We start from the raw sequence: 15,251 nt of genomic DNA on the forward strand, positions 1-15,251 counted from the left end.
TTGGCTGTTACCTGTCACCTTGGCCTTGAAAGGACTGCCCACAATGTGGTTGGGCCCGCCATATTTGACGCCAATCAGGTAGTTTCCAGGAGCCATGGGAGTGTACATGACTTTGTACCCTTCTGGGGTTTCCTGGCAATCCATTTTAACCTTGGACGGGCCTTCAATGGTGACAGATAATGTCCCTGGCCCTGCTCGGGTGGTGTTGATGAAAAATTCAGACTGGATACCTGGGAGAAAGGAAGAGGCAATGTCGTATTGGTTTGGAGGGATGAGGGGGTGCAGCTCAAGGAACTTTCCCAGGGGCACTGAAGTGACGGGGGTGCACACAGGTTCCTTCACAGAGGGGTGGCCTTGGTAGTGGGCAAACCCACTGGTGCTAGCTCCTGCTCCTCACAGGCCCTGGGGGCAGTAACTCCCTTTCCAAGACAGAGGCAGGAGTGCGGCTGACATTTCGCCCACCAGCACCAACCCGCCAGGACACTCTGTTCTCTTCTCTGGGCAGGAGCAGTGGCTGAGAGCAAGAAGCCCAAGTCTTCATTGTGAGCCTGAAGCGCTGCTTCAGCTGCCAGGGCCCAGCCCTGCCTCCGGGAGGTGGGGGGTGCGTGGGCCCCTCTGACCTTTCCCTTTTCCTCTGAGTGGACTTGGAGAAGCTGAGCAGGCCCAGCATCTTCCCCCACAGGCTCTTTGGCCCCGACACCATGCTAAAGACCAGGGCAGCAGCTACAATGGGCCAACCCCTCACTTTGCCATGGACACTAGCAATAAGAACAGGGCCAAAACAACAGTTCCTGCTAACTGAGCAATACTTGCACCACTCAGGCTCCAGATCCCACGGTTAGCATCATGCTATGTGCCCAGTGATTACCCGTTTAACAAATGACAGAGGCTCAGGGAGGTTCGGGCACTTGCCAGTCAGCGTTACAAACTAGGAAATTGCTAGAACTGGGATGTGAACAAGTCTGTGTGGTTCTGGAGCCACCTGCCTGGCCTGTGGAGGCCTCCTGCATGGACATCCTGCCTTCTGACAAAAGAAAAGCTGGGCTGACCAATGACCAATGACCGTGGTGCCTTCCTGCCGGAGCTCAATGCCCTGCAAAAGCCTCCACTCTTTCAGGCCCATTTCCAGTCCAGAGGCGGGTGAGGTGGTCTCAGAGAACTGCCCTCTATGGGCCATCCCTGGCACAGTATCCTTGTGCAGGGCAGTGCTTCCTTCAGAGCCCTGGATGCCGCCCCAGCTGGGAACTATTTGGGTTTAATTATAGCTCCTAGGCCAGAGAAAGAATTATTGTTCTGGCTATCAATAAGACAAAGGCGCTGCTATCGTGCAGCCCTCAAACACAACCCAGCTGCTTCTGGAAGCTCCTGAGGCTCCTGTCCCAGGCACCAGCCCCCACCCGACTATCTCAACCTTGTTTCTAAACCGTGCAGCCAAGAAGCCCCTCATGCAGCAGCTGCCGAGCGAGGCTGTGCAGGGAAGGGAGGGGTGGCGCACGACAAGGGACGGCATTTCCAGGAAGTAGCTGCAAGGCGATGATAAGGAAAGATATTTTTAAAGTGAAGATGAAAAGACCGACCCGGCTGTAGTGGAAAGAAGCCCAATCCATTTTAACAAGTTGCACCCTTCTTGAGAAAGATCATGATCCGTGAATCCTGGCCGTGAGGGCCTGGAGAGGCAGGGGAGATGAGGTGGGTAAAGGGAAATGAGGACTTACAGGGCAAGAGCCACCTTGAACAACCTATCGGGAGGGCTCCCTTACTCTTCCCATTTTACAGGAAGGAAGTGGAGGCTCGGTGAGGTCAGATCCTTTGCTCCAGACCACACAGCTAGGCAATGGCAGAACTGGGATTTAAACATAAGATCTGCTCAATCTGGAGCTAAGGCACTTACCTGAGGGACGTGAGGAGAAAGAAAATCCACGTGCAGGAGTCCCTCTGACCGCTGCTTCCAGCTAGAACCAATACGATACCCCAAACATCTCTGGGCCTGGCAGTCTCCGCGCCCCCCGCCCCAACTCTGTGTACGCACAGCCGAGTCCCTGGGGGGTTAATGCAAGTTTACTGCAGCCCTACTGCATCGTGAAGGTGGGCGAGGGGGCGGGGGAGGGAAGGAGGCTCTTCTCTTCCACCCTGTGCACACTGGGGTTCCTGGAGCATTTTATCAGGAAGGCTGCTCTTCCAATCCAGAGCGTCTAGAACTCCCTGGTCTAATGCCTGACCTCTGAACTCCTCTGCAGCAGACAGTTCCACCCCAAATTCTCCACATTCCCCTGCTCCAAAACCTGCAAAATGGACTATTTAAAGCTCAAGCCAAGAGATACAACAAGCCCACCCATAAAAACACAGGGAAGTTTTCTTTATTCTGGAGGTCAGGGTGCCAGGCCCTCCAGCAGCCAAGCACAGATACCTTTTCATTCCATGCACACTGCAGCTGTGTAATCTTGGGATGGATATTTGGGAAAAGACTTGGGAGCAGGAGGGCTAGAAAAACAAGACGCCTTCCCCTTGACAAGAGCAATATTTACACAGGGTTTGAAACAGGCATGCTCTGTACCTCTCCCTCCTGCCTGTGAGTCGCCCTGTAAGACTGGCTCCTTCTCTCTGTGACATCCAGTTCTTGCAAAGCACAGCTTCAAACCCAAGCTCCCGAGAAGGCATGCAAACAGCCAAGTGGAAGCACGAGAGGCCCCGAAGGCAGCAGGTGTGACCCAGCAGGAGGGTAAGGTGGCTGCTGGCAGCTGCAGGAGACCTCAGTGGCTGCTGTGGGACCTGGACCAAGGTGTGTGTGGTTCCAAATGCCAGGAGGCCCCCGCATGGTCTTTAATGGTGGGTAGCTTGCCAGGGACCACATGCCTGTACTACTGCCTGGGAACCATTCCAGGCAGCTGGGAGAACAGGGGTCCTGGTTTAGGACACCCCACAAAGTGGGCCAGGGGTGCAGTTACTACTTCTGGGTGAGTCAGCCACTTAGAAAGGCAGCAAACCTCCAGGGTTAAGGGCACAGGCTTTGAGGTCACGGACCTGGGCTGATTCCTGGTTTGCCCCCTCCCAGCCCAGTAAGCTTAGGGAGGGACTCAGCCTTTCTGAGCCTCACTTTCTTCACCTATAAAATGGAATGGCATAGGGTGAAGTGTTACCATGCCTCTTCTAAGGGCAAGCTGCAGGCCCACAGTTCAGCGTGGAGCAAGACTGGATGGGCCTTGGGAGTCTAGAAGCACTCAGGCCACCCCTGTGGGTGGTTCTGCCAAGGCCACTGCTTTGACCAGAGCTTGGGGTGGCACGCCAGCCTGTCCGCTACCCCTGCACCTGGGCAGGGCCCCTTGGCCACTTAGGACACTGGCTCCCTAGGGCTGGATGCCATGTAATCGCAACCACTCATCTCCTTGCCCGTGGCGAGGCGGGTCTGCTCTGTCCAACGCACTGGATCAGGGGGAGACTAGAGCAGAATGTGCACATGCAAGGGACTCAAGCCGGGACCGGGCTGCCTTCCAAAGGCCCAACGTAACACCCAGTGCAAACCGTATCCCAGTGAGTCCGTGGCTATGGACATGCCCTGCAGAGAAGTATGAGTGGACAAGCTGGCACTCCGTACCAGTGACCCACCCGATGCCCACCTTTGGATCACGGTACAAATACTAACTACAGCCATCACAGAAAGTTCTTTAAGATGTTAAGTGAAAAATGTTGTACGACAATACGTGCACCAAGATTATTTCTGTAAAATAAAAGCAAAACTGTACATCAATCTTTTTAACAAAGCAACTAGCTAAGCAACCAAGCATAAGGATGCAGACACAGGCAGTTGGAAGGTCCTCCCCTGAACCATCAGTGGTGTTTCCTTCTGGGTCTAGATGGAGGGAGGGAGAAGCAAAGAGATGGAGCCAGTTTCATTTATATCCATCCCTGCCACCTCTTTCACAATCCCATGTGTCCCATCCATGGCAAAGACTAAAGACATTGTAACAAGTCCAAAAAGCTCTAGAATTCTTTGCCACAGTCCTTTTTCCTCTTCCCTGAGGACCAGAAACTATAAGGAGGAGGCAGGCCGTGATGGGTCCTACTGCCGACTGAAGGCTGTTTCTGTGAGCCTGGGGACCGCTGAAGGAACTAAGGAAACTCCCCTGGAGGCCCGTTACACGCACTGAATCCTCTGCAGGCAAAGAAACCCTCAAAAGCAAAGACAGGGCGCTGTATTTCCTCACAATCAGTGTCAAGGCACTTGGCCAAGGAAGACAGGCGACACACAGCACACAGTAATGAGGTGTGATAACACGGTCATCAAGCCCTTGCTCGCGGGTCAAACCACATGTCCCAAAACAACTCTGGAGATCAAGAGCTCGAGAGTATACATCATTACAGCTTCCCTGGGGGAGTGTGGAAAGAGCTTCTGAAGCCTGAAGAGCTCCAGCTGGCTCTGCCCCTGGAGCCGCCTCAGTTAAAGATGAGAGGCAGAGGTAGAGTGTTACCTGTGGTGCCCCCCTCAAGCCCGGCACCATAGGCGGACACCAGGGCAGGGTTCCCCGCTTGTCCTGGCTCCCCGACGCGCACTTTGAAGGGGCTTCCAACCACGTGGCTCCCGTTGAACTTGACGTCGATCGTGTGGATGCCGTTCTCATGGGGGATGAAGCGAACGGCGTACTTGTCTAGGAGAGTGAGTAAAATACAGGGTAAAGCTGAGTACGTGGACACCACCAAGTGAGGTGAGGACAAAGGATGGAAGGCCGGCCTGAGATGGTGAATTTTAAATCATTAATAAGACAACAGCTCTACTGGATGCCTGGCACCCAATATGTTGGATTTCAAAACCAGACGAGCCTATTTGTGTGTCCTTTGTCAACCCTTTGGGAAATGCATCCAAATCTCAAATTCTAGGTTTCATCTTCTGTGATATCTGCCTCGGGAGAATATTTCCTTTGTGAAAAGCTCACTTCTCACAGTTTCCCTATTTGGCAACTTGAAGGGAAAAGAAATGGTTCTGAATAAAGCTCTAAGCTAGTGACAGCCCCCCAGGGCAACAGCCAGGTTTTTCACAGTGTGTGTGGGTCATGGCATGTGCCAAGATAATCTGTGCACTGAAACAGACGCCAACCATAGCCATCCGTCATGTACCACCCAACTATCTCTTCCTCCTTGAAGCCCTCCCACCTGGGATGCAGACTGCCTGTTGTACCTCTCCAGATGTCCACCTTCACTGAACACATCACAGGACACGTAGTAAATGCCCGATAAGGGCAGTGATCACAGGACCCTTCCTCATACATCGGGGCCCACGTTCAATGTCCAGGCCTCATCAAGGCAGAAACTATTTTTTTCTCCTGTTCCTTTATCGTTTGGTTCTCTGTTCCCCTGGGGTCTTGGTGACCATCTGGGGTCCTCCCCAGGGGACTGCAGGCTTTTGACCAGGTCCCCACCCCACTCTGAGCTTCTCTGAGGGCAGGCATCGTGTCCTCCCAAGTGTCTCACACTTAAGGTTCACTGGCCAAATGGCTCCTTAAAGTTGATAGATGTCAGAGGATTCCTTATGTCAAGGGAGCAGGCAGGAAAATCTTAGGCTACTAAGCATCCTGGAGACCCAGATTCTTTGAAATTTATGAATGATCATCAATTAACTTTTCCCTCAGAGTAAAGTGAAGTCAAAGAGTACTTACTCATGCCATAAGGTCAACAACATACTAAAAATCTGTAAGATTTTGTTAAACTATGAGAAAAAAATCACAATGAATGTAATATGAATGGAATCTGAAAATAAAGCAGTATTTACTTAAAAAAAAAAAAAAAAGAAAAAGAAAAAAAAAAAAGAAGGCTATATCCCAAAGTGTCTCCTTGTCCCCAGCAGATGTTTATACCCTAATTTGTAAACAGTGCCTGGCAACAACAGCAGAAGGGAATCTGAAGGCTCACTGGCCTTGATGAGGCTGACTAGCCCTCCACGGAGGTGCACGTTTGCAGAAACGCTCCTTGGGGAGGTGCAGATGCTGGGGCCTGCACACCGGCCTCTGGCTTACCTGGCTCCAGCTCAGACACGTGGCACTCCTCCACGGCTCCAGAGGGGCTGTGCACCTTTGCATCAATCTTGCCTTTTGCCCCATTCAACCTTATAGCAAAGGAGGCTGGCTGGTTAACTTTTAATCCCGATTCCTGGGAATTTAATACATTAGGACAGGTTACGGCCCATGGTATTACTGCTCAGTGGCACACACTGACCTGACCCCAGGACTCCAGGGGACAGTTCTCATGCAAAAAAGGCCCAGAATGTTTATCCATATAACATCTGACAACAGAAGAGCAGGTGCCTTGTTTCACACTTCTAGCTTTGTATATATGGTGGTGGAGACACACATCGGCGTAGTCTAGCACTTGGTTCCGGCTGGAAGAGATGGTTACTGGATTTGGAGACTTACAGACATCCTGGTCAACGGAACTATACTTTCCATGTCCCAAACAAGACCTGGACAGCCAGGAAACCCATTGTTTTCCCAGCCAAAAAAAGGAAGGGCCCCCTTTTAAGAAGAGCCTGGCGACCGACAAAACCATGTACTCACCAACATGAACAAAGTTTTCTATCATTGCTATTTTTTATCTTGAGACTAGGAATGGAGACAATTAATAAACTCATAAAGGACCATACATGGTTAAGGGTCAGCAGGACTTGGGGTGACTATCATTTCCTAGCTATGCAAATAAGTTTCAACCTTCAAGTCCCAGTCTCCTCATCTGTAAAATGGGCACAATAATGGAATCTATACCAGACAGCTGCTGTGTGAGGATGAAATGAGTGATGCATTCTAAGCACTGAGCACAGGGCCTGGTCCATACACAGAAAGACTCGCAAAGGCCAGCTTATCATTAAATATTAACACACATTTAGAAGTTATCTGCATCCCCTCCCCCCAAAAAGAACACAACAGGAGGAAGATTAGCTTTCACTCTTCACTGGATCAGTTTCACCCTCCATGCTCTGCCCTGGAAACTACAGCCTCTTCCAGGAGAAGGGGATTAGAGGTTTAGATGCTTAAGATATTTTAAAATTGGCCAGTCCTGAGCCACAAAATTTTACAAGTTAGCAGTTTTGCGGTAAACTTGATTGGACGACCATTCCTCAAATGGTACCTCAATGTGCGATTGAAGGACGTGGGGGGTCTCGTTAAAATGCAGATTCTGATCCAGTGGGTCTGACGGCAGGGGGCGAGGAGCCTGGGATTCTAGGATTCTAATAAGTTGCCAGGCGATGCCGAGGCTGCTAGTCCTAGCAAGGCACTAAAGCTGCACTGCCTAATTTGGTAGTAACTAGCCATAGGAGACTATATATTTTTTTATATTTAAATCAATTAAAGTTAAAGCTTTGGTTCCTCAGTTACACTAGCAACATTTCAAGTGCTCAATAGCCACATGTGGCCAGGGGCTATCATATCACACAGAGGAGATGTGAGACATTTCCCTTGTTGTAGAACATCCTATTACACTGTGCTGCACTAGAGGTTACAGACTGGGAGGTGAGGACTATGCACAAAATTAAGGAACCTCTGATTACCAGATGGCCCCCCCCCATCCCACCATCCCCTCCTCCACCAAATACCAGCCGACTTCAATTTTCTAAAAAGTCTTAAAAGCAAGACAAAACAATACACGCCTCTCTTTTCCTAATCAGCACCAGATGTTGGCGTGCAGGCCTCCAGCAAATCTCCGATAAATAATTTACATATCACTCAGCACCAAGTGATCCGGGGGAAAAACAGGACGAAGCTGACACTCGTCCCTCCAACTGTGGCAGCGGGTTACAAAAGTGTGACAGATACACAGCCTGCCGCATGCTTATTCAAATATTTACAACCCAACTGCAATGAGAGGACTCTACAGAAAAGTCTTCTGGAGAGGATTTCCCCAAACCAGGTTTTTGGGGGACAAAACCATTTACATTACCTGAATCCGCTTGCCGCTAAATCCTCAAGAGGGAGATAAACACCTCAGAAGATCTGAAAGAAATCTTTGAGATGCATGAGGGCAGCTCTTTGCCCTCAACAAATGCTGGTTTATCTCCCTCCATAGGTTTTAGTTAAGTTGGCCACAAAAGGAACTTCTGTTAAGAAGCCTTTAAATGAAACACAAGAAAAACATCAACACCACAGCGACCAGTTAGCACCCTTGGTACTCTCCAGATGAGGCCTCTTCAATCTGCTGACTGTGATTCTGCTTTGGGTTCTGTCTGGGTTCCCTAATGTCTGGAACAACCAACTATTCCAGCAATACCAATTCTCCTTAGGCAAGGTTAGAATCTCCAGTGTAAACCAAGGGCATGGAATTAGAGCCAAGGAGATGACCAACCTGAGATACAGGATTGGGTTTATATCCAGTATTTTCAAGAACTGGGGGGCAGCTGAAGGCTACTGAGAAATTCCATTAATCAGAAATCAGATTTGGGGATTCTGGTGTTAGGCTGCAAAGGATTCAGACACCTAATTACTTTTCAGTGTCCTGAGCAGAGATCCAAAGGTATCCCTAGTGGTTCTTAGTTCGGCTGTAAGCTCTAATGTAACCTTGAACTCAAAAGTTGATTTATGCTAGGAGAAAAGTGGCATTTCCTGGCATCCCAACAGGTTGGGATGTGACCACTTGCCACAGTGCCAGGGTGGGGATTAAGGAGGCCACAGTTAAGACCATGGGTTCTGGGGCCATAGAGACCCTCACTCTGCCTCATATTAGCTGGTTTCTGGTAGCCATAACCTCTCTGTATCTCAGCTTTTCCATCTTTAAAATGAAGTCAGGAGAAACCTACCCACTAGCCTCTTGCAAGGATTTAATGAGGCAATACTGATAAAGTTCTTACATAATGCCTTGCACACTTATTAAATAAGTCCTCATCACAAAATTAATCGTCAAGGAGCTTGAGGAAAAGAAACCCTGCAATAGCAGGCAAAATGTAACCAGACTGTTGGTCTTGTGTTCATTCTGTTTGAAAGCCCTCCTTATCCCTTAACCAATTATTAACAGGCCTCCTTTGTTCCTTTTGAATAAATATTTAAAAGACAACCTTGTTCTCAAACGTTAAGGTGTTTTGTTGACTGTGGCTCTGTTTTCACTTGCCTCAAGTGTCTCCTGTCCTAAACGTGGGGCGGGGGTGTGTGTGTGGGGGGGTGGTGTTTGACTCTGCCATGGGAAAGCTCCTCTACAGTTAGCAGCATCTGTGGTCACACTGGGATAGGGCCCTTGGCACTGCAGGGAGGATTGAAGCGGCCTCAAGAGTCCAGGGTCTCACTGGTTGGCCTGTGGCCAAGGAGATGGATGTTTCCTTGCGTCTCACCTGAAGGCTCATAACAGTGAGGCGGCGGGCGTCGTCAGAGGGCGCGATGACGGGTACCAGGTAAGGACTTTCGGGGATGTGCTCATCGTTGAACTTGATAGACACCTCGTAGTTACCTGTGGAGGCAGGAAAGTCCCATCATTTCAGATATTCTGGGAAGGTGGTTCCAGAGCGGCCTCTTGCTTCTTTCCTAGGACTGAAATGCCTTCCAAGAGACCCTGCCTCCCCAGTGGCAAAGGCCAGTTGGTTGAGGGTAGGTCACTTAGTCTAGGTTGAGCCAATATGATTCCCTTAGTTGGGCAAGGGCCAAGATTCTTTTTTTTTTTTTTTAAGATTTTATTTATTTATTCACAAGAGACAGAGAGAGAGAGAGAGAGAGAGAGAGACAGAGACAGAGACACAGGTAGAGGGAGAAGCAGGCTCCATGCAGAGAGCCCGATGTGGGACTCGATTCTGGGTCTCCAGGATCATGTCCTGGACTGAAGGCAGTGCTAAACCGATGAGCCACCCGGGCTGCCCAAAGGCCAAGATTCTTAATCTGGGTCCACAGGGCCTCCCCAAGGGCCTGTGTACAGAATTCGGGAGACCCAGGAAAGCTGAATTGGAAAAAAATATTACATCCTCACTTTCACTAACCTCAGGTTGAAATTTAGCATTTCCTTTCTTTAGAAATGCCAACAAGAAACACTAGAAGTACACATTAGAAGTCCTTGTAACTTTGTCACCAACAAAGATCACAGATATTTTCATGTCACTTTACAGTTTTAGATATGCCTTGACACATGATTTACACTCGCCACTATTTTGAAATACAGGTAGTTAACAGACCATCACCAAATGCTATGACTTCTTATGTTAAGGGAGACGTGTATATGTTACTATGCTACACATTCCCCTGAAGATTTTGATAACTACATTTAATTATAACTGATTTCCTTTATACTCCAATGCATTATATATGTTTCAAAACATTATCCTGACAAAAAGGGTCCATGGCTCACAGAAGGTCAGGAGCTGCTGCTTGAGCGAGCACAGATGCTGAGGCCACTCTTCTAGAGCAGCCACAACAACCAGTGGCCAAGGATGGGCAGAAAGGCTGGTTAGTGGCAAGAACACCATGGCTGAATGAAAGCATGAAGCAGAGAGGCCAAGAGAGAAGGACCAAAGAATAGGACTTCCTGCCCCCTGGAGGCCTGACTGGATTTCCTACCGTGGCAGTTCTAGGAGGCACTCCCATGCACCCCTACAGATAAACTCCTTTTCTACAAGAGCTAGCTAGCTTGCCAGGGTTCTGTTCCTTATAACCTAAGCACCCCCAACAAGGAACATGTCCTCAGTTGGCCTGTGGTTACATACCAGGCTCCTGGGCAATGTAAGACACTCCACATGATCCATTTTTATGGTCATCGAACGTAATCTCGGCCTTACTGGGGCCCTCGACAGCAATGGACAAGCCGCCAGCGCCTGCCTCCCGGGTCCAGATGCTGAATTCGGCTGAAGCAAAGAAACACCTGGTTTGTGACTGAGCCTGGGACAGGCTCTCTTCTTGCTCACACCCACAATGCTGGGTTATGGTTGCTCCCTTTTCTCTCTTTAACTCCAAGCAGAGGCCCAGGGGAAGGCATCATCAGTGTTTTGGAAGCATCAGCCATGAGAACATGAAATTCATGCAAAACCGGGCATCTCTGAATATATCCAACCAAGGCAGAAAAAGATGAGAATGCTTTGTTTTGTCCCCACCAGCAACCACCCTACAATTGGTTTTGTAGAATTCTAGTGTGTTCCACCGAATGTTAGCATTGCAGGATGCTCTGAGGAGCTTTATTAGTCTGCTCCCCTCTTAGATGCTCACAGAGTCATTATAGGCTTCAAGGGGCCCCTCAGTGAGAAACTTGTTTAGCTTTGGGTAAGTGAGCAACTCCCAAACATGTGGAGCCACAGAAGCCTTGTTTTAAAGAATGCCCCTTGAAAGGAGAAAAAATGAGTGGGAAATATCAGAAAGGGAGACAGAACATGAGAGACTCCTAACTCTGGGAAACGAACTAGGGGTGGTGGAAAGGGAGGTGGGTGGGAGGTGGGGGTGACTGGGTGATGGGCACTGAGGGGGGCACTTGATGGGCTGAGCACTGGGTGTTATTCTATATGTTGGCAAATTGAACACCAATAAAAAATAAATTTATAAAAAACATTAAATTAAATTTAAATAGAAAGAAAGAAAAGAAAGAAAGAAAAGAAAGAAAAGAAAAGAAAAGAAAAAAGAAAAGAAAAGAAAGAAAAGAAAAGAAAAGAAAAGAAAAGAAAAGAAAAGAAAAGAAAAGAAAAGAAAAGAAAAGAAAAGAAAAGAAAAGAAAAGAAAAGAAAAAAGAAAAGAAAAGAAAAGAAAAGGATGCCCCTTAATACCACCATCAGAACCATCCACCCAGAGAGTCTGTTTCTGGAACAGGGTGAAGAACACCGGGTGCTCACACCACCAGGCTCCTCGTGTTCTTCTCAAGTAAAACGCCTGCCTGAACACTCACCTGGGACCCCTGCTTCTCCTCTCTCCAGGCCGGGGCCTCCTGCGCGGACCTTGTGGGCACCCCCCTCACCCAGAGGCCCCACAGTGAACTGGAAGGGGCTGCCGGTGACATGCTGGCCACGGTACTTGACGCTGACCGTGTGAACACCCATCTCCTGGGGCACAAACCGGACACAGTGAGAGTTCTTCCCCATGGACACGATCTCTGCCTCGGTCACGCGGCCAGAAGGGCTGGTGACATGGGCCGACATGTCACTGCTGTCGATTTCTGAAAGGGGGGGGGGGAGATTTTGGGGGGAAAGAGAGCAGGGTTAGGGTGAGGGACCAAGGCAGAGAAGGCCATGCAGGACAAGCAGCAGAGGGTAAGGCAGGTGCAGCCCAGCGGGTATGGGGTGCTCAGGCTTCCTCCCATTCAGGGGAGACCTTCCTGTCTCCCCCAAACACTGGGTGGCTGTGGCCACCGTAGATACAGCAGGGCCCCTCCAGCCACCCAGTGGAGAGAACATTCTAGGGACAGTGACACTTTCTGCCCCACCGAGTACTTTTACCATCTTCCTGGCTGGAGCTAATTCCACACAGCAGTTTCAAACCAGAGCCTGTCACTGAGAGTGACAGCAGGTAAATAAAAACTACAATAGCCCAGATGTTTCTAAGCCAAAGGTGACATGTGCCCATCTATCATGCTTATAGGAGCTCTTTTCCATAGGTAGGTAAGGGCAGAGAATTTAAGAAACGTCACCCTGTACTTTCGACAAGCCCTGGCATTTCTTTTAGGCAACAAGACAAAATGCATTTAGAGAAAAAAGTGAACACATGTTGGTCACAACTGCAAAGGGAAACCATGCGTGAGCAAAGCTTTGAGCAAGTCAAATACCAGAGGCCATGCTTTCAGAAGAGTGATGCCTCAGGTCACCGACAGCGGGAAGCAGACCACGTCTGCTGCACCTGAGGTGCTCATGCCATGCCAGTGACCATGCCCACACTGACGTGGTGGAGACAGGCACACTGCATGCTGGGTGACCAAGTAATGCCATCACCTAGAGCCACATGAAGCTGCACTCGCCAGCCCTACACGACCTGGGCTGAGCAGCCGTGACTTTGAGCCCTGAGGACAGAGAAAGGAAGGGGAGTTGAGGAGAGGGTCGCCCCACACGGCCTGGGTCCAAAGGAACATCCGGAAGCTGATGAGCCTGTCCTCCACTCTAACTGACGACAGAGGCTCATTTAGGTAACGAGGGGAAAAGTGAGTCTCACCCAGAGTGAGCTGGCACCAAGGATCTGATCAGAACAAAGAGGAGCCAAGAGCTAGAGAGACTTCGGAGGAAGAGTAACTGACCCGCTAGTTCCTCAGGAAACAAACAGATAATTCGCAAAAGGAGGAATGTAAAGCAAAGGAAAAAAGTCTGTCACCAGTGACCTGAGAAACGAAACCTGAAAACGGGACACCGTATTTTTCCATCATATTGGTCAAAGTGAGAACGAAACCTAGTGCCCAGTGCTGGTGGGGAAATGGAGAAATGGGCACTGATCCTTTATCACGAGGGTGGTCTGCCAAGGTGGGGGAGCATTTGAACCACGTCAGCCCTGCCATCCCAGCCTGCAGCATCCATCCTGACATGAAGCCAGCCTGCAGACACGGCGGTGAATGTTACAGAGCACCGGCTGCCAGAGCCCAGGGATGGAAGTGAGCTTACGTGGATGGAGACTATGCGATGAAGCACGGTGCATCAGGACATGGACCAGAATCTCAGGTAGTCATTAAAGATATGATGTGGAGGGGCACCTGGGGGGCTCAGTCAGGTAGGTATCTGACTTGATTTTGGCTTAGGTCATGATCCCAGGGTTGGGCTCCCTGCTCAGTGGGGAACCTGCTGCTCTGTCTTCTCCTGCCTGTGCTCTCTCTCGCTATCTCTATCTCTGTTGCTCTCTCAAATAAATAAATAAAATCTTAAAAATAAAAAAAAAGGAACAATGCCATCGGGCTGACATCTCTGAAATACCTCCAAATAGGCATCAGCAGGGCCATTCTCTCACTGACACGACTCTATTTGACAGATAGTAAATTCAAATCTAAAAGCTTATCTTCCCCACCTTGTGACAAAATAAAGCCATTTTCATTTGGAAGAGGAAAAAAGTAGCAGGTAGTTTTTCTGGGATGGGGCTGTGTGAGAAGAGTACTAAAAATATAAATAAATAATTAATTACTTACTTACTTTAAAATAGTTACCCATAGAGCACTTAGTATGTTCTAGGTCATGCCCAGACCTGGTTTCCAGTGGTGCTCACTGCCCTGACCCCTAAGCTCCTCAGGCTCACCTGGGATTTTCAGGTTCAGGTCACAGATGCTCCCGACAGTGGCCACAGATGGGGCCCGGCTGGTGCGGGTGATGCTCTCCTTGACTCTTCCCTCCCCGCTGATCTTCACAGTAAACGGGCTCCCTGCAAGAACCGAGAAGGCCCTCATAAGCAGCCCAGAGGCTGAGGGGCACAGCATTTATAGAAAACCCAAGCATCAAATGGGGAGGGCGGAGGGGATCAGACGCACCAGGTACATGCTCATCAGCGAACTTGGTGGAGACAATGTAAACCCCAGGCACAGTGGGGAAGTAGGAGACCTTGCAGGTACCATCTTCCAAGTCCTCTGTCTGGATGTCCACTTTGCTGGGGCCTTCCACTGCCAAGGATATGCCACCATAACCTGCAACATGGTAGCCCGGGGCTGATGGGACCGCAACTCACTGGAGAGGGGGAACTCAATGCATGCAGAAAGGATGTTTGGCTCTGGAAATTCAAACTGCTATTTCCAGATGGCACAAAGACAGAAGCGATAGGCAGCCCCCTATTAAAGAGGCCCAGGCAGAGAAACAGTTTAAAAGGCTCTGAGAAATCCCGTAGTGAAAAAATCTGGTAAGTATGGCTTTGATCACAGAATTCTTTTCTCAAAGATATCTATCAACATCCCATGGAGCACCTATCTCCTACAGAACCCACTGAGGAAGACACCTTGGCCATACGCCTCCAAGAACGGCATGTATTAATCACCAGCTACAGGTCTGAGAACTTGAACTTTTAAACTATCCCCAAATGCCTCAGATGTCCAGCCAGTGAATCATTAAGATAGAAAATTCTAAAGTTTAATGACCTAAAGAATCAACAGGGAGCATCGGCCCACCAAGATGAGAAATTTTCTAGCCTTCTGCCCTGGGACTGAGACTTTGTCTGGAAGCCACCACTGTGGCCATGACTCAAGAAGGCAGAAGATGAAGATACTAACAATGTGGCATAGCTTGAAGAGGCCCAATCCAATTCAAACCATTTTAAAGAGGAAACAGGGAGAGATTCCATATTTCCACAAAAGCACCACTCAGCTGACATGACCTTGGCCAGCTGGCCCAACCTCCTATGCTTGGGATAGGCCCAGGAGATCCTGGAAAG

At 49.4% G+C, this 15,251-nt stretch overlaps 1 protein-coding gene across 1 annotated transcript in view; it reads right to left on the reverse strand.

The window, feature by feature from the left end:
- Positions 1-15,251, reverse strand: part of FLNB (filamin B) — a 138,270-nt gene that overhangs the window by 3,975 nt on the left and 119,044 nt on the right. Inside the window, 8 exon segments of the mRNA XM_038566049.1 lie at positions 12-230; positions 4,467-4,643; positions 6,006-6,138; positions 9,299-9,414; positions 10,655-10,792; positions 11,818-12,084; positions 14,133-14,255; positions 14,362-14,514. Of these exon segments, the coding sequence (XP_038421977.1) occupies positions 12-230; positions 4,467-4,643; positions 6,006-6,138; positions 9,299-9,414; positions 10,655-10,792; positions 11,818-12,084; positions 14,133-14,255; positions 14,362-14,514 (1,326 nt within the window).

Source organism: Canis lupus, chromosome 20, assembly GCF_011100685.1.
Source record: "Canis lupus familiaris isolate Mischka breed German Shepherd chromosome 20, alternate assembly UU_Cfam_GSD_1.0, whole genome shotgun sequence".
NCBI lineage: Eukaryota > Metazoa > Chordata > Mammalia > Carnivora > Canidae > Canis > Canis lupus.